At 42.1% G+C, this 21,280-nt stretch overlaps 4 protein-coding genes across 8 annotated transcripts in view; 2 read left to right on the forward strand and 2 right to left on the reverse strand.

Moving 5' to 3' along the window:
• Fili (Fish-lips) overlaps positions 1–4,761 on the forward strand; it is a 74,230-nt gene extending 69,469 nt beyond the window's left edge. For all 3 annotated transcript variants that reach the window (NM_001382077.1, NM_001103932.2, NM_137775.2), the window contains one exon: positions 1,754–4,761. In NM_001382077.1, coding sequence (NP_001369108.1) covers positions 1,754–3,131 — 1,378 coding nt within the window. In that variant the 3' untranslated portion in view covers positions 3,132–4,761. The remainder of the gene's footprint in view (positions 1–1,753) is intronic.
• Positions 4,762–10,093: 5,332 nt separating this feature from the next.
• Positions 10,094–11,064, forward strand: CG13488 (uncharacterized protein). 3 transcript variants are annotated; one of them, NM_001299770.1, is made up of 2 exons: positions 10,094–10,272; positions 10,346–11,064. In NM_001299770.1, the coding sequence occupies exons 1-2, from the start codon at positions 10,129–10,131 to the stop codon at positions 10,904–10,906; spliced, it is 705 nt and encodes a 234-aa protein (NP_001286699.1). In that variant the 5' UTR covers positions 10,094–10,128; the 3' UTR covers positions 10,907–11,064. The 3 variants fall into 3 exon arrangements, with proteins under 3 accessions (NP_001286699.1, NP_001246452.1, NP_611620.2); NM_001259523.2 differs by having other exon boundaries at positions 10,094–10,164; NM_137776.3 differs by having other exon boundaries at positions 10,193–10,272.
• A 1,052-nt stretch (positions 11,065–12,116) lies between these two features.
• Positions 12,117–12,597, reverse strand: CG43405 (uncharacterized protein). The gene is made up of 2 exons (NM_001382107.1): positions 12,568–12,597; positions 12,117–12,509 (listed from the first exon to the last, which is right to left on the reverse strand). Exon 2 carries the CDS (start codon positions 12,452–12,454, stop codon positions 12,185–12,187), a length of 270 nt encoding a protein of 89 aa, NP_001369109.1. The 5' UTR covers positions 12,455–12,509; positions 12,568–12,597; the 3' UTR covers positions 12,117–12,184.
• A 146-nt stretch (positions 12,598–12,743) lies between these two features.
• Positions 12,744–13,347, reverse strand: CG13494 (uncharacterized protein). The gene has a single exon (NM_137777.2). The coding sequence runs from the start codon at positions 13,272–13,274 to the stop codon at positions 12,912–12,914; it is 363 nt and encodes a 120-aa protein (NP_611621.2). The 5' UTR covers positions 13,275–13,347; the 3' UTR covers positions 12,744–12,911.
• Positions 13,348–21,280: the final 7,933 nt, after the last annotated feature.

Genomic DNA, 21,280 nt, shown 5'->3' on the forward strand with positions numbered 1-21,280 from the left:
AAAGTTCCTTAGATGTCACGTTTTCGTGTTGGCTACGCCCTGCTTGTGTATTTGCATAATATTTGCACAAATAATTGAATTTATTTTTTGCTCGTGCGGCTTTGGCGCTACCCGCTAAATTGTTTTGGGTAAGTTTCGGCTTATGTCGTATGCAGACAGAGTTTGTTTTGGTAATGCAAAGACCCATTTTTTACGTTGATCGCCTGCAATTGAGGTTTTTTCAAACTTAGTTAAGTTGAATGTTAAACTTGCCATGAAATTGAATGTGCAAAAGGTGGAACGATAGTAGTTGAGTTCAGGTAAATTGGAATGCGGGTTGGCGGGCATTGTGTGGTAATGATAAATGTGTCTGGCTGGGAATGGCTCTCGATTTTTGAGATTCTAAGGACTTTGCAGGCACATCTGCACTTACACAATAAATATCACCCAAGATTGGGTTTAATCTTATATTCTTAATATCAATTCAAATTTTGGAATCTATTTTATAAGTAAATCTCTTACTTGGCATCTCAAAGTCATATTTTTTCTAACTGAAAAACGGGCAGAACACAAATGGACACAAATGCCACAAGCCAATCCCTTAAGACATCAGTCAACTTAATGAATTCCGCACTTTAGAGCTGACAAGCCATTTTCGTTCTCATTGCCACTGCCGTTCGAATTCATCAGCAGTCGCAGTCGAATGAATTCGCTGGAAGCTTATGGCCTCGAAGGGTTTAACAAAATGCGGCCACTTATCAAATCAATGCGCTCTGCGGGTCCTTGGATCCTTGGGTCCTTGGGAAATGCAACTGCAAGTGCAAATGCAGCTTGCGCAATAAATGCGTTCATTTAACATGAAATGCAAGTCGCAAGCTGCAAGTATTGAAATGAAATGTGGCCTGCTTCAGAACGCTTAAAAGCGACAAATTCGCTTTGTGTCAGCGGAGTAAGTCAAGTCAGCACGGAGCTCCTCGCCGAATGTTGCTCATACGCCACGTTGCACTTATTTCGTTCAGCTGCATACACATCTGAGACTGTCTGGCAGGATCTGGTCTTGGGTCTTAGGTATTGGGTAATGCACTACACACACACACACACACTTGCCCAGCATCCTTGCAGTCCTGCATCCTCTCCCCCAAGTCAGCGACTTAGCGCGTTGACTTAACTTGGCAGGGATTTACGACAACGCTCCACGGAGCTCGAATAACATGGAGCCTTGTCAGCTTGCTGCCTCGTCCTTCGTCCTTTTGCTCCTTAATACCTCCCCTTTTTATCCCTTCCGTTCATCCACCTCCTCTTTTATTAAGTTGAAATAGACGCAGGCTAAATAAATCCATGTCGCTTAAGTCGAAGCTCTGACGTTGTCATGTGTGTGTGCGAATGTGTGTGTCGCCGGAAAATGCTGGGAAAACTGCTGAGCGTATGTGTGTTATTCATGTATTTCATTGCCTGGCATTTAAGTTGAATGCTGATGCATCGTGCAGTGTGCATAATTAAAACGAACAGTGCACTGGAGCCTGGCAAAATAATAAAAAAGATAGAACGAATGGCGGAGAGAGATAGTCAGTCGGCTAATTAAAGCCATCACTGCAGGAAAATTTCAAACGCATTAAATAATAATACTTAAATTATTTCAAAGCTTTAGCATTCATCCTTGAAATAGGTTTCTTTCTGCTTGAGGTTGAATAATCTTGTACGATTAACCATATTTTAATAAGTAAAACATGAATGTTAGTTGTTCTTAAAATATTCCTATTCTTGCATTTTCCAGAGCCTTTGTGGACAACACGCACCTACAAACGCTCCACCTGAACAACAATCCCCAGCTGAGCGACATACCGATGCGCCTGTTCCAGGGAAACCCCAACATTCTTGAGGTCTACATGCAGAGCAACAGCCTGCAGACCTTGTACTCGGCTCAGTTCCCGGTGGATCAGCTGCAGAAGCTCTACCTCGGGGACAACCCGCTGCAGTGCAACTGCTCGTTGCTGTGGCTCTGGCGATTGGTAACCGGCAACTTCGAGGGAGTCGATCCGGGCATGGAGCACGCAGCCGGTGGTGCTGTGGCTGCTCTGGCCAAGGAAGCCGACGACGAGGAGCTGGCGGATGAGGCAACCGCTGTGGCATCCACGGACGACGGAGTGGCCGCTTTGGCTGCCTACATAGCCGAGCAGCATATAGTGAATGCCCTGCACACCACCGAACCCAGTGCCTATGAGCTGGCCACGTCCTCCTCGAACAGAAACTCCGGTATCCTGCGAATGGATCGACAGCAGATCGGCTGCGACATCTGGCGGGATAAGGTGCGTACGAGGAGGAAGCTCTTGACCATGAGCGAGGGCGAGATCACCTGTCCCGCCCACATTGTTACTGTGGTGTGTGCGGTGATCACATGCCTGCTGGTGGCCATGATTGGAATCAGCGTGCTGTACTACCTGCGCTTTGTCAAGCGGCGGAGGAAATTGCTCCACGAACGGGGTCCCATGCGGACCAGCAAGAGCATCATCAACGTTCACGATCGCATCCTGCAGGGTCACAATCCCGGTGGCCTCGGCCTGGGCATGAGCATGACCCTGGGTGGCGGTAATCATGTTAATGGATTGGGCATGACCCTCAATTATCCGCATCATGCACAAACCCTGCAGGCCCACCATCACTACCATCAGGCCATGCCACTGCAGTCCCATGGGGGCAATGGTAACCACGAGTACCAGCAGACGACTCTGCCACAACTGGACAAACTGGAACTGGAGCGCTACCTGGCGGCCCAGACCATAGCCAATGAATACCGGGCCCTGAAGCCCTGGGAACTGCCCGTCAAGGAGGCGGATGATGAACCGGAGCATCTTTACGAGCGGTTCGATCACTACGAGTATCCGGACACTCACACCATGAGCAAGCTGAAGCAGGCTGCGTCCTTGAACCACTCCAACTCCTCGGCAGGTCCTTCGCCCGTTCCACCCTCATCGGGAAAACCGCATGTGGTCTACGTATGACGTGGGCGTGGCACGGGCGAGCGGGTCTCCCAGATTAATACGGATATAGAAATGGTCGGGCTGAACCACCTCCACCTCCACCACCACCACCACAACAACAATAACAACTATCGGGGCTGTGTACAGAGCGCCAAGGCCAGTGGCCAGTTCTGAGTTGGATGAATCAAGGGGGTTTACACAAGCAAAAACAGGGAAAGTGAGAGGTTAGTTTAAGGCGAGTTTAGGAGAGGATGTAGCCACTAAAACTGGTAGCTATTAGTGGGAAATTTCGATGAGATTTTAGTTAGCGATCTTTGATCAAATGCGAATGGTTTTTAAGAAATCATAAGCAGATGGGAGGCTATTGTATCTGACCCAAGGTAAGTGTCTAAACTTCAAGTAAACTTCTGCATCGTCGAGATTTTCCACTAATGCGACTCCATGGTGATTTACCTTTGTTAACTTTTTTTTTCGAATAAACCACAAAGTTTAACAAGCGTCAAATGAAACAAGGGATATGTCTACGTGTATAGGAAGCATACAAATACTCTTAACTACCTACGGATAACAGATATATTAGAAATGTATACTAACCGCTAAACTAAGAGACGAATACGATTTCAAAGAAACCATTTTGCTGGCCCCAAACTAAGCTAAGCTGCATTCAAATCTCACTCACTCTTTCTCTCCCACTCATAGTTAAAATGGCATTTAGCATTCGAATAATCTAGATAGCATTTAGCCAATAAGAACTTACAAGTGAATTTAAATATATATATATGAATATATATTAGGTATAGCGATGGAGCAGGTTGCAAGCTAAAGGAGTTAATGGAATTTTCTTGATTTGATTCATGAATTTACTGAATATGTCTTCAACATTTGGGATATACGGAGAGAATGACACACACTTTGGCAGACCAATAAACTAATGGGGACCAAATAGTCCAGTCCAGTCCAGCCTAGAACTAACTGAATGAATCCAACTGCCAAAGAGGTTTATTGGCATCCATTATCCTGCTGAACCATATTCCCAAGTTTCCTAACTTTAGCAAACATCTCGAATGACAATATGCAAAACATTAAGTGGAAAACTAAAACTTAAATTATAACACCTATATTATCTTAGTGAGTCAGAACTCAAAGTTGATGAAATTATAAATATAATTTGTAAATAACCCTCAATGGCGAAGCACTCAGCAGAGTGTTTGAACGTTTACTGTAAATAATTTATGGAATGCATTTTAAAACATTAGTCAAGTGCATAGATTATTGATTTAAGAATAAATGATTTCCAAAAAGCAATAACTCAGAATCAAGACTCGTTTCGTTTGTTGTTATTTTTCGGTTGAGTTTGATTTGCGAATAATAATTTAATTAAATGCGACAACAGCAAGGCAAATAGCGAGCAAAACTAACCGGTATTTGCATAAAATAGCCACACAGAGCACACAAAAAGCCAGTGTAAAAATATTTCTAAAATAAAAACAAAATATGCGTATGTGCTAAATAAGTAAAATCAAAAGGCAGGCTAGCTATGCACGAAATGCATTTAGAAAAACCGACAGAAAATACAATTTGAACATAAATAAAAAGCAGTTTGTGTATAAAAGGTGCAAAAAGAGCAAGGGAACGGCAAATTGAAGCCAGGCAAACGTAAGTTTAAATCTAATAATATGATATACGCAAAAATATTTAATTAAATGATAGAAACACCCACAGCAACAACAACAACAAAAAATGTTATTTCTTATACGAAGACTGAAGAAAATGATGAAGCAAAATAAAAAAGAAACGAGAAATTAAAAATTGTCTTTTCACTCTAATCAACAGCAGGTGATGGCATCAAAGTGGCAAGCTGCAAATTTGTGTACAGATTGTAATAAATAAAGGATTCACCTAGATGAACTCGTGTTTGCTTTTCCTCATCAGATGCCATAAAATACGACAAATTCACCACTGGGCAGCAAAACGAAGCCAGGCACAAATCCATGTAAAACAAATAAAGTCCTTGTATATCCCTGCACAGGGAGTGGTCTCAGTGAACTGAAACCGAAACTGCAGAAGAAAAGGCATAAATCTAGTGCCGAAACAAGTGCTCGACAAATACAGCCGCCCACATAAGTAAGTAACCCAAAACGCCTACAGCAGGACAAAGGCAAAAACAAAAAAAAAAACAAACAAGGGGGTGGTGGAAATATGTGGCTCAGTAAACCAAAGTAAGTAAAATATTTACTGCCCAGTCAATTGTGCTGAATTGTTGGTTTCCACTAAAGCTGTTAAATCCTGGTGAAGGCAAACAATTTAAGTTGCAACTGGAGGAAATATTTCTCTACTGAGTAAGAAAATTAAATGAAAAAGTAGTATTTTTTTTCATAGATTAAAAAGAACTTACCACTGAAGTTTACCTTTTCATTCTAAGGTATTTGCATAATTCATCGTATACTTCGATCATTTGGTATGTAATATTTAAATATGGGCGGAAAGTTTGAAGGATATTTTTGACTGCTTCGTAAGTGAATTGAATCATAAAGCATCCCAGATGTAATGATCTATTTCCCTGAAGAACCATTTGACGCAGGACTACGTGGCAGTACCATGGAAACCCTTGTTGTAAAACAATTGCCAACTCACTTGCAAGAACAAATAGAAAATGTAGACCAAGAAAAGAGCAAGCAAAAAAGAAAAGGAACATAAAGGCAGAAGAATTAAGTAAATAAATCTGAATGCTTTCTAAATAATTAACATGCCGGGAGCTCACTTTCATTTAAACTGGGTCTCCGCCACTCATTGAGTTGTTCAACTCAACGTTGGGCTTAGACGGCGACAAATCCCCCGTGTCTGTGTTTGAATGATTGTCGGGCATTTGTTGGGGCATGAAATATAACCACCCACCACTCAGCGCCCACCATCCACCACCCACACAAGCAACCCCCGGTTCAATCCCACGGATTGAAAGAAACACCTGAGTCTGCGTCTCGAGAGCATCACGGATGTAGGCGTGTGAATAATGGCAAGTAATTAATATTTTCGACATAATTCTTCTGAACGCAGAATCGGGAGTAGGAAACATTGTGCGATGTCCTTTAATTAGCTCGGAAAATGTTTCGGAAAAACTGGCGCATAAGTCGTAAAGTGCAGGAAATCGAAGGATGAGTGTGTTCCATTAAATGCAGCTAGCCATCGGAATAACGACTTCAGTGGCATTTTAATTGCCCGAGCCAAATGAAATTTCGCTATAGCGATGCCATTAAGCGAGGATCTTGAGATATAGCCAGATAAACACTCAAACAGGACCAAGTGCCTGCGAACATAAAAACGTAATGTCCTGCAATTTGTTAAAAGACGCGCAAACTGCCCAATAAAATATCGCCGAGGCGATGGCTTTAATGTGATTGAAAAGATGTTGTGTGGCCAAAATCAGAAGCCCCACTTCAGCTAATTGTTTGCGTGCACCCTGAGCATGCGGGTCCAACAGCTGTGTCCACAGGACACTGTGTTTGCACTCTGGACAAGGACAAGGCGAATTGCTCAAATAGTGGTCGAGACACAAACGTGTGTGCAAATAACTCATGCACAATGCACATTGATAAATCAAAGTCACTTAGCGTTGATATCGATTTGAAATTCACTTACAGCCCCGCCGAATGTCAAAGTACTGACCAAACAAAGAACTCAAAAAAAGCAGGAGAGCCAACGCAAGGACATATCATTTATATCAATTTAAATAACGACCTTTCAATGGTCAAGGAAAATCCCGTAAAAAGCTCAGCGCAACCCGCAGAGGCAAATGCTTAGATGGATGGTCGGACGAAGCATTGACAGTTGTAAGCCATAAACCACAGAAAATTGGGCATTATATTAGTTAAGATGCTGTCAAGCCGAAGGGTATCCCATTCCCGAGGACAAGGGACAGCCCACCGTGCAGACATATCGCTTTCAGCACGGAGCTAGGAGATAATCGGGCGGACCGGAGTATCCTGTGACCGGCACTAAAACACCGTTTGACAGGCAACGAAAGCCCGGAAAGCGGGAATCCCCAACATTGAAATCGAGACAGAGGAAAAGTGACCACCAGATAAGCAGAGCGCATTCATCTTACGGGAAATCCGAAGGATACGGGACAAAGACTAACCGGTGCGGTCAAAGAAATCCGAATAAAGTTAAACAAAAGTTGGACACACATATTAAGGGCTTAAAGTGTAGCCAGAAACCTAAAACAAGGAACTTATCTTGACAGCTCGACTGTGCACTTAACCAGGTTACCCGCAAAATACACCTATATATCTTGATCAATTTTGCTGGCGCGAGGAGGAAATAAAAAAACTTAAATCATAGCCAGCTTTTGTTCAGCTTTCCAACCTGGTTTCAGTCGCCTTTTTTCCCTCGGTTTTGTTTTGCGGGCTTTGTCTGCACCACTTTGCTTATCTTGGCCACACTTTTTATTGGTCACCTTTATTTGGCCTGACATCCCCCATATTTCAGCAAATAACAGCAGCAGAGATAAGTGGCAACCAGAAGGACATGCGAATTAGTTACATTTTTTGTGGAAAATATCCTCAGGAAAGGGTTCAAAAAGTAAGAGTTGCAACAACAGCAATGAAAGGGAAATCAAATCGTTAAACGAAAAAAATGCTCACTTAACTTTTCCATTTAATACGAACAGCTCCTAGAAATTTTGCACTTATCAAAATGTCACAAGAAATTCCAAGATATTTATGCCATACAATAAATTATGTTGCAATTTCATAAACCGCTTCCTCCGAATCAAACTGAAATTTACAACTCTATCAAAAATTATCGCTGCAATTTTTCAAGCAAGAATGTAAAAAATCAAATTTTCATTGACACCGCAAAATTCAAATTTCCAGCACTCTTCTCTCGTTTTTTTTTTTTTTGGAATTTCGAAATATCTCTGGGATATTTTCAAACATGACACCTGAAACTTTGGCATACAAATTTATGAAAATATTTGCACATCCATTTCACGGCTTGAGGGATGGGAAGGCAACACCTTTTGGCTTCATTGAACTTGCAGCTTCGCATTACACAAAGCCCGAGGAGGAGTCTGCTACCGCGATACACATGCAAATTTGTGTACAAACTGAATCAATTTTTACCGCGATAAACTTCGGCTCCACCTTTTGCGGTGGAAAAGTGGAGAGAGCACCGGATTTTACGGCACTGAGGTAACTGCAAAATGTTGTGTAAAATTTGCAAATGCAATAAATAACTCGTTTCGGTGTAACGAAAAAAAAAGGATTGCTTCTGCTGTTTACACCCCCTTACAAAGGCATGTAGCGATTCCTCTTTTTTCGCTTCTGTATCCTTTTTTGCTCCTGTTTAGGGCTTTCATCCCCCCACCGAAACCAAAGCGCGCCACATGTGCGAGTCTGGTTGTACTTCCTGTGGGTTCCTTCCTCTTCGGTTGGAATACTCTATAGAAATTAGTTATGTTGAATAAGTTTTAAATTTAAAAAAAATTTAAAACCATTAAGGTACTTGTGTTACTCTCAGCTTTAAGTTCTTTCTGGCATGGCTAAGCAAAAGAAAATAGTTTTTATTTTCAAATGGTGTATGGTATAGATCATAAAGTATTCAATAAAAAAAGAAAGGGTATTTTGAGCCTAGGCAGAACGCACTATGCATATTATCTCAATTTTTGTTTCGCTCTTCTTGTTTTTTGGAGTGCTGCAAAGCATCCCCGAAAGTATGCAAATAATTTTTGGCCCCAACTCATATTTGATATTCAGTGTCAGTTGTTGGAAGGGTTACCGAATACAAGTTATTGAAATTTGCATGCAACGGTTGGGGAGTTGATAAAGGGGAAATGGTTGGGCGGAGAAACAGCAGGCGTTGTTGAGGCAATTTATAGCACTTGTGTTAGGCGGCTGTTTCGCCGGAGGCAAAGTTCTCGGTTATTGTTTCGCCATATAAAAGGCGCTGGGATTTCTCAGCCCCAAAGGACGTAATTGTTTAGCAGTCTTCGGGCTTGATGATGTTCCCTTGATTTTTTGGCTGCGGAATTCTGAACAATCCCAGGGACTTCACCCTTTCGCACAGATTCCCAATTAAGTTTAGACCGGTTCAACGCTTTCGCATCCATCAGGATTTGGATGCGGCACTGAAAAGTTACCATCGCAACGCTAGCCGCACAAAAAAAAAAAGGACATAAAAACGCTTTAAATCCCTGGAAATCGCAAAAACTACGCTAATAACATTGTCATATGGCGGGGGTGATGGTGATTTTTTTATTTCCCTTTTTTTTTGGATTTTTGCACTAAACTTCGCTTATCAAAGTTGAAATTGCAGTTCGTTGCTGAGCGCAGCGCATTGGGGATTTGTCGGCCACTCGAAAACTCCAAATGCGAGGCATTTATTGTGGGGCAGGGATAGAGGATTTCATTTGAAACTCTGATACGAACAATCGGCGTTTTATTTGCCATTTTGGCGCTCAGAGTTTCATCATCGTACGCCACTGACCCAGTTCAAGCATTTATCACAACGGCACACACACGGATACAGGCGATTGTCCTGAGGGTCTGACCCCAGCACAATGAATGACCCCCCATATCGCATCCTCAACCTCTTCCCCCATTCCCTACCCCTTCTCTTCCACTGCCCGTCACACTGCTGACTAAGTGGACTTTTATTTCACTGCTATTACGGCCCAAGCAGCGTATACGCAATGAATAGTTTCGCTGTCAAGCTTTCGCCTTTTTCTGCCGCACTCGCTGGCCATCTTCAGTTGCTAAGCGATTTAGATTTGGGCACATATCTCACCGCTTTGGGTGGGTTATTTGCTCTCTGTGAGAGATAAAGAGCCAGTGGCTAAAACTCTTCAGACGCTTGCCTGAATCGAAATCATTGTTAAATGCAGATAACTACTGTCTGGCCCCCGGCGGCGTCCATTCATAAATTTAAGTCCAATAAACCTCCTCCTATCACTTATCTGCCGGTTCTTCACCTACGAAACGTCATTGACTTGATGACGTCATGTGTCATCTTTATGAAATTATAAATAATTTATTTCCTTTGGACAAGCGCCAACCTTCAACATGGAAATTTCAGATAGATAAGACTATCTACGACTTGCTCTGTTTCCCAGTTTATTGAGTATTGAGTAGAGTATGTTCAGTAGACGAACGCCTTTCGAGGGAACAAGTCGGCCATGAGCTATCAGAATTTACTAGGTTTTCTACTCGTGGTGGGTATCGAATATACACGAAACATCGTTAAATTAAAACATACAACTGTACATTTAAAATCAGAACAAAAGCTTTACAGCAATAAATCATCCAACATGTGTAGCTTGGTTAATTAACATTTTATAACACTCAATTCATACTAACTATGGCTTGAATATAAATGCTTTCATATTATTCCAGCTGACCCCTTCTTTGATCAATACCTATGGAGATCGAAGTCGCTATCGGTTGTATTTGCAATCAGATTACGCTCTGCAAACAATCAGCACTCAGCTAGTTTCCCAGGCAATCGAGCTGGTGGACTATGTGGTGGAAGATCTGATCGTCTTGGACTCGCAGAACTCCATTCTGTTGGGCTACTTGGATCGCTTCGATGCCTTCACTGCCGTAAATGCGAATAAAACGGAGCAGAAGCTAAATGCCTTCTATGGCGTGATTGAGGACTATCTAGATTCGGATACCACGGGAGATCCACTGAGAACTTCCAGTATCGAGACCCAGTTGATTGCGCTTTGCTTGCAGCGCAACGGATTCGATCGATGGAAGCGCACGGTTCAGACCCGGACATCCCAGCTTCAGAAGCTGATATACCGGAAGTTGAGGAAGCACCTGGAGTCCATAGACAGGGAGGATCGTTTGGCTGTGGAGCGCAGGTGGAGGAAAATCTTGACTCGTGGCGGACCCCGAAGATTGGAGAAGCTGAGGGAATTCGTCAAATGGCTGGGAAATTTCAGAGATTAGAGTGCGGCGGCCCGGGTGAACGAATTGTTAGGCAATACGATATGCCGTTTAGTGATAAGAAGAGTTATAAACATTATTTATGGGTGGGTGGAGCAAGAGAATGTTTGTGGTTTAAATATAACCGGCCATGACCTTGAGGTATTATCAATGAAAGCAATATAAGAACGAAGTTTGAATTTGCATTAAGAATGTATTTTAGTAATATTTATTATTGCTATGTTAAGCAGTTCCTTGGCTAGAAAGTGGATGTTCTTTATAAAAGAAAACGTATTCATAGCATTTGTAAATTGAACATGTACCAACGCCTGGCAGTAAGAAAGTGCATCGAAGCTATTATCCTTTTGTGTCCTTGCACTTACTCCCCCTCGATAAATGCAATTTTAGCACAGCACGTCCCCTTCCTCATCACTCGGATCATGTATGAGGGCATTGTTTAATGCACTTCACAGCTGGAGGAAACTTTTTCCAGGCCCTGTGTCGACGGCAATGAAAACTTTGTCATGCCTGGCAAAGAGGATGATAAACTTGGGTAAAAATTATGAAACTGAATATGGAAGCGTTGGCGAAATTGAGACAGCAAAACAACAGAGCCAACAGACAGGCAAAAGACATACGAGACTTTTAGCCAAGCGAGGACTAAAACTGAAACTAAAACTGATACTTTTTATGGATGGCAAGTGAAAAATGTAGACAGTTGCAGAACGACTTTCCGGGCGGGGGCCAAAGGCAGGAGGTGAACGGGATTTGCTGGGATGAAAGAAAAATGGCAACTGCATTTCCTGTCTGAGAGCTGACAAAGTGCTGAGTGCATTTACGACTTGGACTTGGGCGAGTGTTTTGTGTCTTTCCTGCAGCTGCAGGAGATGCCAGGAATTTATGCACTCAGTCCATAGTCCACAGTCCGCAGAGAAAGCTCTGGAAATTCCTGACCTGAGGCATTTTCTGTAGGGCCTGGGCTATTTTCTTTGGGCCATCTGATAATCGGCCCCAGCTGTGGCTAATCGGTTTACATTTGTCACACTGGCACTTTGGCCAAGGATTCTCTACTGGTAGATGCCACTTGTCCAGGAATCTGGTAAGTCCTGACGTTTCTCCTTAGAATTATGTTTGGTTAATGTTATATTGAACTTCAGTACATCCTTTTCCAATTACTCTGCCGTAATTTGGCAGGACCGCATTAATTTGTCGGCAAAATAATTCCTTTGGACTTCGATTCATACAAAACATATAATTTTATTAGCACAAGTTTCAGTTTTAATGACAGAATTTCAACGACAGTCAGGGTTCCCTTCCTATAAACTCGTCGCCTCGGCGTCTACAGCGAAAACAGAGAAAGGACTTCATACAACCAAAAAGGACGAGAACACCCATACAAGCACAGCAGGCAGCAATGATAAGAAAAATTACGACGAATATGAACAAAAGTCCCCAAGCACCTAGGTTAGTATCCGGGTGTCCAGTGGTTGTACGGTACGCCACAGTTGTCATGTTAAAGTCTATATATTCAATATCGTATTCAGATAGGGTTGTAGCATCCAACTCGGCCATAGCTTATGGGAAATAAATTGCAAATTTTGTTGCTTTCGATAATAGATTGAACCCTCTAAATGGAAGGAAATATGTATAAGGAAAATCACATTAAATTAACGAATGCTTCTCACCGTTCCTTGCATAGCAGCTTAAGAATTTCGATGACCCTGACCCTTCAGAAATTTTATTTTGGGTATAGATTTTTTTTTAATTTTAAGAGTACAGTCGCAGCTTACTGAAGTCGATATTTTTTTGTACTTTAAATTTGATTTTTGGTTGCCATATATTAAGTTAATAGATATCATTTCAAAATTAAGCTAGATTTTTTTATTTTTTATGAATAGACAACAATTTTGCCAATGAGCATACGGATGCTCCTAACGAATCTGTACCTGAGCACATTAAATTTATAGGCTTTCGAATCGCATATCCTAGCACTACGTACATATTAATAGAAACTTGAATTATCGCCGAATTAATCATCGTCCAAGGTGCAGTCCCCACAGCCGTCGCCACAATCGCCACACCCGCCGCCATCGCCGCAACATCCACCGCCGTCATCGCCGCAACATCCACCGCCGCCGCCTTCACCACAACATCCTTCGTCGCAAGCGAGGCACGCGGAGCAGGCGAGTCCGCAACAGCCGCACAGGCAGAGGAGCGGCAGGCAGATGATGAGCAGGCAGCAGAGGAGCACCATAACAACGATCAGGACAATAATACCGACAGCCATGCTACCCGCCTTGGCGGCCTCTGTAGTGGTGGTGGTGGCGATCGTGGTGCTCCATGAGGATGTTTCCGTCATCCCGCCTTCTACCGTTGATAATGTGTCATCCATGATTAATCACTTGTTGACGGTATTGAAATGTTTAACGTTTAGCTTATTGTAAATTAGAATAAATTACAAAAATTCAGACAGCAAAGTTGAGTGTGTATTCAAAGACTCCTTCAGCACAATTTTCATATGTGCCCACTTTCAATTTAGCATCATATTTGGTTTTAAATATATTCAAGTTCCCCATCTACGAAAGACAAAAGCAAAGAAGCTTATGGGCATAGGTGCATTCGTCACGCTTCCACACGAAGCGACTTCTAACGATCAATCGCACTTAAAATCCTTTCCACAAAAGTACTCATTAAACCCACGAACACACCACCCGTCATACAATGCCCATTCGAATTGTATAATAATTAATGAAATGCATTAACGAAAGCATTTTGCGGGTGGAACTGGGATTGGGTTGGCAGAGAGGGGTGGTCCTCGAACGGGGATCTGGGGAGCTGTCCCTGAGCTCCTGTGTGTACCTGCGCTCGTTAGCGCTCCAAACACCCACTCTGCGAAACACCCCCACTTTAACTCATATGCAAAAAACACACCCTCGCCTCACGCCATCATTATCATAATTTGAATGTGATGCGAGCTTTAAAATATTCATGCGAGTAGAAAGATTTTTTTCAAGTGTGCGCACGTGTGCGCCTGGGTTCGTTATAGGGAGCTGTTTACTGTACCAAGAGGTCGTTGATTATAATGACTGTATTTTGTGCGCTGATTACTCCACAGAGAAAATTAAGAAAATGAGTCAACAACTTAATGCAAAAAACAAAAGGAAGCTCTTCGATAAACAGCGAAATGAATATATATTTTTTCAGATATCTATCTGTTTCGTGCATAATAAATATAAACTGCGTTGGACTTCAACCATAATTAAACACTGAACATTGTGTTAAGTAACTAAAGGTTGATCAAACAACTCCTGATAATATACTCACCGGGAAAGTAAAAATCCACTTCTCGTTCTGAATCACAAATCAGTGATTGCAATTGGGAACTATTAGACACGTTTGTCGGCCAATTGGCGGTGGCAGCATTGAAAGCTCATTCAATTCACTGCCTCACACTGACACCCACACTCAGACATGCATTCACCCACACCTGCAAACTCACTCACACACACACACACATACACACCTTTAACATATAGCATCATGGCACACGTGGCTGCATGTCAAAGTGCAAAGTTTTGTGCCACAAAAAACAAGCTGCGAGGGGTGGCAATGTGGGTAATGGCAGTCAAAAGCGCCGCTTGTCGATGTTTTCTGAAAAAAGAAGGAATGAAATCGTAGGGGAAAGCAGAAAAAAGTTACGTTTTTCACGGCGTTGTTGCTGGCAACCCTTTTAGCTCTGGCAATTTAAACTCGCCCGCTCCAAAGTTGCCCACTTGCCATATCCTGTCGCAGGCGTTGTCCTTGTTGTTGCTGCGGTTGGTGCCTCCGTGTAGTTGCCGCATCCCTCGAACGGCTGAGGATCCTCAGGGGGTTAAGAGCTTTTGGCTGCGGGCTGAGGGGTAACTGCGTGGCATGCAATGCGCGATTGCACAAAGTCAACTTGCACATTAGAATTCGACGAAGGATGAGTTGCAGGGCAACGCGTTGAAAGGCGGAAGGACTAGGCTCATCTGTCTGCGATTCCATCTCGGGGTAAAACTGAATACTAAACAGGCGTCTTCACTACACTAAATATATTTTCAGAAACTATTTAAATCTAAGAAATGGATTTATAGCAAGTTAAGGCTATCTTTCCACTTGAATAGATGCGAATGTAAAGAAAATCATCTTCCGGCAAATATGACTTCCTAGTCGAAAAGTCCCAAATGGTCAGATATCCGTCCCCAATGAAAATCGTACGCAGCTGAATTTATGTGTATTCCCAACCAATCATCATCATCATCAGGAACAAACGCAATGGCAATGATCATGTTCGTATCCTGCCATCATCGCATTCATTGGCACTCAACGGGGGCAGCGAATCGCAATCGTAAACTTGATTGTAATAGTATAATTTTTGGCGTAAAAGCCAAACAAATAAACAAGACAAGCACTTGGATTCCCGGCGTATCCCATCCGGCAGATAATCCCCGCACATATGAGTCGGTGGATGAGGCGGCCGAATTTGCCGGCCCCATTTTCATGCAATTTTTATGACTTGGCTCTGTGCGCTGTTCTTTATTTTTTTTTTTGGGGGGGGGGGGCGAATCGAGAGCATCTTACTCATAATCCGCCCCAATGGACCTTTCTCTGCAGGTCTGCAAAACCATTTACTTTTCCCCGGCCAGAAGCTTGGATTTCCCTCGATTTCTCTTATTTTTGCCCTGCTTACCACGTCACGCATCCTGCGAAAAGTTATTGTTATCCTTTTGTTTTAGTGCGCATCTTTTATACTCGTTTCATTTTTTTCTCCTGTTCTTATTGCCTTGGCCGGCCCTTTCGCATTGATTCATAATACATAAATATAAATATTGCGTATACGCAGCGTTTCGCTCGCCCTCGATTGCCATAAATTCTTATAAGTGTGGCAGAAACTCACTCACACATACAGGCACACACTATGGGCAAGCCCAGCGCCAAAGTCATCAATCTTTTAGCATTTCACTTAGATAAAGCAAACTTGTACTCCCTTTCCCTAGTCCCAATATTTGTGCATAAATATTAATATTGCATGACCATTTTTATTTGTTTGCCGGCCAGACAGGATCTTGGACTTTCTAGAGTACTGAAATCGATAAGCTGACGCTACTGACCCAGGATTCACTGAATATTAATGTTGTAGAATTAACATTAGAGTTCAAATTGGTAAACCTGGCTAGTTCCTACTAAAGTCCTTCGTCTGCTGACTACAATGTATTGCTGGCATGCGAAGGGCTACAATTGACTTAATTTTCCTTTTTCCTTTGCTAACTCGAAATGATTGGTTTTTTCGCGGGCCAACTCTGGCCAATAAATTCGCCCTGATTTATGTGGTTAAATAATTAGCGCCTTTTAGGAGCTATTAAATGGATTCCAAACAACGCCCATCAATCGGCCATTCCCCATTTGCTTGGCAATCGAACGACGGCGGTAATAAATTGAATGCTCCAATATTTTGGCACGGGGCCCATTGAATTTAAATATGTGCAATTACATTTAAATGTTTGGTCATGTGTGGATTTCGATTTCGGATCAAATAGCTGAGTAGGAGGTGTCTGCGAAAGTATCTTTGCCTTCGAAATGCGGCTCTGTCTGCCCGCACATGCCAATAAATTTCGAGTCACAAAGTGTCAACGCGACCGAGCCCTCCGATTTGCATATATTCGAATGTATCCCCTCTTTTCACTGTACTGCAGGCCCTTCCTTTGCGCTACTTACAACAATATTATAATGGAATCCCACTTGAAAATAGAGCAATATCCACTTGCATATGTTGCCGCGGACATTTCCAGAATGAGACGATGCTATAAATATTATTGAATTGTTCCAGCCCTCCAGTGCTCTACGGCTCCCTTCTCAAGGACCCGCCCCTTTGCTGCAACAACAACAGCAACCGACGATGATTGCGGCAAGCGGATGTAAAAACCTTGGCAATGACAGTTTTTGGGCTCCGATCCGGTCTACGTCTGTTATGCAAATATCTTTATATATAAATGCGGGTGCACTGCAAAAAATTGATTAGCAAGAAGTTTGAAATATATGTAATACATTACATTTAAGTCTATAGTTATGTATCTATCATTTTGAGATACAAAACATACATTTCTTTGTTGCATTTATATATAATATGTAAATGAAACGCATGAATAGAATGAACAGCAGGCAAGATATACTTTTTGGGCTAGTAATATGTTCTTTTAGGATATATTTTGTAATAAATATATTTTTTTCCACTGCACATTTGTGCCCTCGTACACGACAGTGTGTGAGTAAGTGTTTATATGCAAATCTTTTATTTCGCTGTTGCCTCCGTTTCATTTCTTATTTCCGTTGCACGGCCGCCGCCGCCGCCGCCGTTGACTTTTTTATTTCTTCTGCATTAAATTAACATCAATAAAATGTTGCCTCTGTTTGCCAGAGTCCGCCCCTGGCTGGACTTCTTTTCCTGGATGTCCTGGCGTCCCAATGTGTTGATATTCTGGAGTCCTGGTGTGCCGCTGTTGCACTTGTGCGTAATTTGAAGCTAATGCCAACATGTGCTGCGATTTGTTTCACTCCCACTCAGCAGCGATTTCCTTCCCCGAGATTTCTATAGTCGCATTTCTTATTACTTATTTCCTTTCTTTTGAGACACATGCAGCTGACAGTTTGCAGTTTTTTTTTGGGGCTGAAGATTGGGAACAGCTCGCAGTTTAAGAACACGATTTTATTCAAAAAAAAAATTAAACCTGAGAATAACGTAATTATTGATATGCATTCCAACTTCTTCCGCAGAGCACACAAATCAAGCGGGCTAAGCTCGCTGATAAAATGCGCAGGCACAACTCTCAAGGATATTTACTCCCCACGGGATCCTTCGAGTTTTCATTGTGCCGAGCTATGATAGATTTCCATCGCATTCGGCGCATGTAAACATCGGCTTTTGTTAATCAAATTAAGTGCAAGTTAATGGTGGGGCAAAGCCGGCACCCGAGCCCTGATTTTTGCCACAAGAGTTATTAGAGCCCATCATAGCTGTGCTCCACTCGCCGCCACTTTTCCTCTGTTTGCACACTCAAAAATGATGAATAATAAATTGCTAATCATAAATATTGCGAAATCAGGCGAAAAAACCGAACGAAAAGAGAAATGGCTAGCAGGAGCAGCCCGAACCACTTCACTTTTTACACGCTAAAAAGCAAAACAATACCAAAAGTACACATTGTTAAATTGAAAGGAAACAAATGTAAAATTTATACAGCTGCAGTGCCCAGCAAGCATTGATTTTGATTCATCCCATGCAAAGGCAACTTGAATGCAAACTCCAAGAATTTGGGGTGGCGAAAGGGGCGGGACCGCCCTAATGGTCTAACTTTGTATGTTTGCCCCATTATCGAAACCAAATGTTGAAACACCACCGCATAGAGTGGGTGGCTGTGCTTTTCGGTGGAGAATTGTGTATGAGGAGCAGCTTCATCCACTGCAGGGATATGATTAATTTAACGTTATCAAATTGATTGGATTATTGCTGGGGGAACAGGAACTTGAGCTGTGATTCATGAGAGTGCCATAAATAACATGAAAATGGTATTTACTTTGGTGCTTAAAAGTTGGAGCAGAAATGTTACGAATCGTTTCTATTGAGTAGATAATGAACCGGCGTTTTTATGATCAAAATACCTTTAGATATTTAGATAGAAATGATATCTAGCCACAATTACAGAACAATCTACCTCCTACAAGTGACTTTTCCAATTTTTCTCCTCTACTCAGTGGCGGTAATTAGCGTTCGAGGAAAATCAATACAATCTGAGTGAGAACAAAACAATCAGCAATCGGCTGCAGAACGGAATCAAAATCGGAACCGGAGTTACGTGTTACGGGCCACAAATGCCAAATTGTCCAAAGGGTAATCAATCCGAGAACGAGTGTCCAAATTCGAAATCGCCTAGCAGCTGCCAAGACTCTCATGAAAGTGCACTGAGCTAAATTTTATTAAAATATTTATTACTTCTGATAAATATAATATGATTTAATTCTGTATCTTATAATAGTTAGAAAGTGGCTATACCTGAACTCAGATAATACGAGTGATTGGTAATCAACCTATGCTTTCAGTTTCTCTCAGTGTACGATCCCTTACAAAAGTCAAGTGCTGCCGGTCGGCTGATTGCATTTAAAGCAAATCGCTTCGTCGGCCAACAGTGAACAGTTGACTGTGAGCGGTGACCAGGAAGAAGTGAACAGTGAGTATTAGCGGTAAAGGTAAATCTGTGGTGCGTCCGGGAGAGTTTCCGCAACATTTTCGCATTGGCAGCGGGAAAGTGCATTTAATTAAATTTCCCTTTGTTCGATGCGAGTGCAAAAAGCATTGCCTACTTTTGCGGGCGGGCAAGAAACTGTTGCACATGCAGCCGCAAAATGTCGGCTGCTCATGACAACACCAACCAGCAGCCCTCAACCACCAACCGAGCACCACCGAGCACCGAGCACCGAGCTCCTAGCTCCTAGCTCCTAGCCACTGTGAGCCACCGTTTCGCAAATAGTGCAAATAACTATACCAGTGGCTGCAGCTAGCGCAACATCTAAACCCAAACAATTTGCAGCATCTTGCCAAGAAACATCTGCGAACACACAAACACATGGCAGCCGAAGAGCAGCAAAGGAGTAAGGATATTATTTCAGGAAGCAAACCGAATGAAGCACACCCTACAAAAAGTATTCGAGCAAAGAAGCATGCCAAAGATCTGCATGGGAAAACTAAAATGATTCTTGCCCATGTCTGCAGACCACTTTCACTTCATGAACTGTTCAATCATAGTTCAAGGTAACATCCTTATCCTATATCCTATAGAAACCCAATCAAGTTAGAGATCCTGTCGATTGGTTAGTGTATCCTGAGAAACTGCCGCCCGTGGACAGCAAAATGGCTCTGCGAATTGTTGCCGCATTCAGCGGAAATGCAAGCTGAGTTAGCTATATGTTGTAGTCCTGGCCGAGACTACTGCTCTCTTGTTTTTGCTCCTGTTGCCGGTGATGTTGTTGCTCTGGCATGGTCCTGTTCCCGTTGTTATTCGTGTTCGGTTCGGTGGCATGGCCCATGAATATTCATGGCGTTTGCCGGGCCAGTCATTCATTCATTCGTGATTTCACGCAAAAGGGGGAAATGCGAAGAAGCTGTGGAAAACAATGAAGAGGAATGGCACAAGACAAAACATGAAGCCAAATAAATAAACAAATGTCAAGCCATGTTGCTGAGGGCGGACACAAAAGCCAAGAAATTGGCGTGAAAATAAATCAAGAAATAAATTGGAAAATTTGTTATTTCAACGAGTGAACAGCAATAGTTTCGAGGCAAATGTTAGTTCAGCCAACTTGGGTTGAGACACTGCTAAAAGGTTCGATTTGCTTCTGAATAAATTGCCGGAATTGGTTTGGGGTAAAGCATTATGCAAAATATGGATATTTATTTCTACCTTTTAAAAATTAAGACATTAAATCTTTACAGGGATTTTAGAAAGGGATTAGAAAACTGTTTTCTGTAGCGGACCGTCAAAATATACAACTCATAACACTTTTTGGATGAATTTGAAAAATTTGATTTTCTTCGATTTTTTGCATTTTTGATAAGGGGTTACATCATTAAAATTTCAAAAAAATCTTAAAAAATTAAATTTTTTAGATTTAAATGCCCATCGATTAGAAATTAAAATACGAGCTCAGTAAGGTATGCCAGTCAATATTTCGATCATTATTTTCGACTTTATCGCCAAATATTGAGTTTTTGTGGAAAATATAAAAATTAACTTTTTATGTGTTTTTTTTGTTGTAACTTGGTCAACAGGGAAGCTTAATCTTAACCTTAATTTTTGAGTCATCAAAAAAATGTACAAAATATACACATTTTCGATCCGTAAATTTAATTTACAATCTCGCTGAGAAGGTTAAGAGCCCAGTTAAATGTATTTTCATTGCCTGCCGGACTTTATTTTCCGCCTTTCTCAATAACAATTCGTTTGGCCCACAAAGTGAAGGCCAATTAAAATGTCCTTTAAGCGTTTCTGCAATATTAATTAACATGAAAAAGGCAGAAAGTACAACGCACATGTATTCTTCAAGGAAAAATGGGAAAAAACACCGTCAACGTTTGGTAATCGACTCGATTCGAGCTCGCCACGGGTGCTGCCAAGGGTCAGCCAAACGCCTTTATTTAATTGGAAAATATTACATTTTTAAACAATATCCATTAAAAGTGCCAGTAGCAGACTTGCCTGCTAAAGCTGCAGTTCATATATATGTATGTAGATGTATATATTTAAATAAAATGCACCCGCTTCCAAACCCCACGTATCAGCTGCCAAAGGTAATCAACTCCTGCGAGAAGTCGCATTCGCAATAAAA

The sequence above is a fragment of the Drosophila melanogaster genome, chromosome 2R (genome assembly GCF_000001215.4).
Source record: "Drosophila melanogaster chromosome 2R".
Classification (NCBI taxonomy): domain Eukaryota; kingdom Metazoa; phylum Arthropoda; class Insecta; order Diptera; family Drosophilidae; genus Drosophila; species Drosophila melanogaster.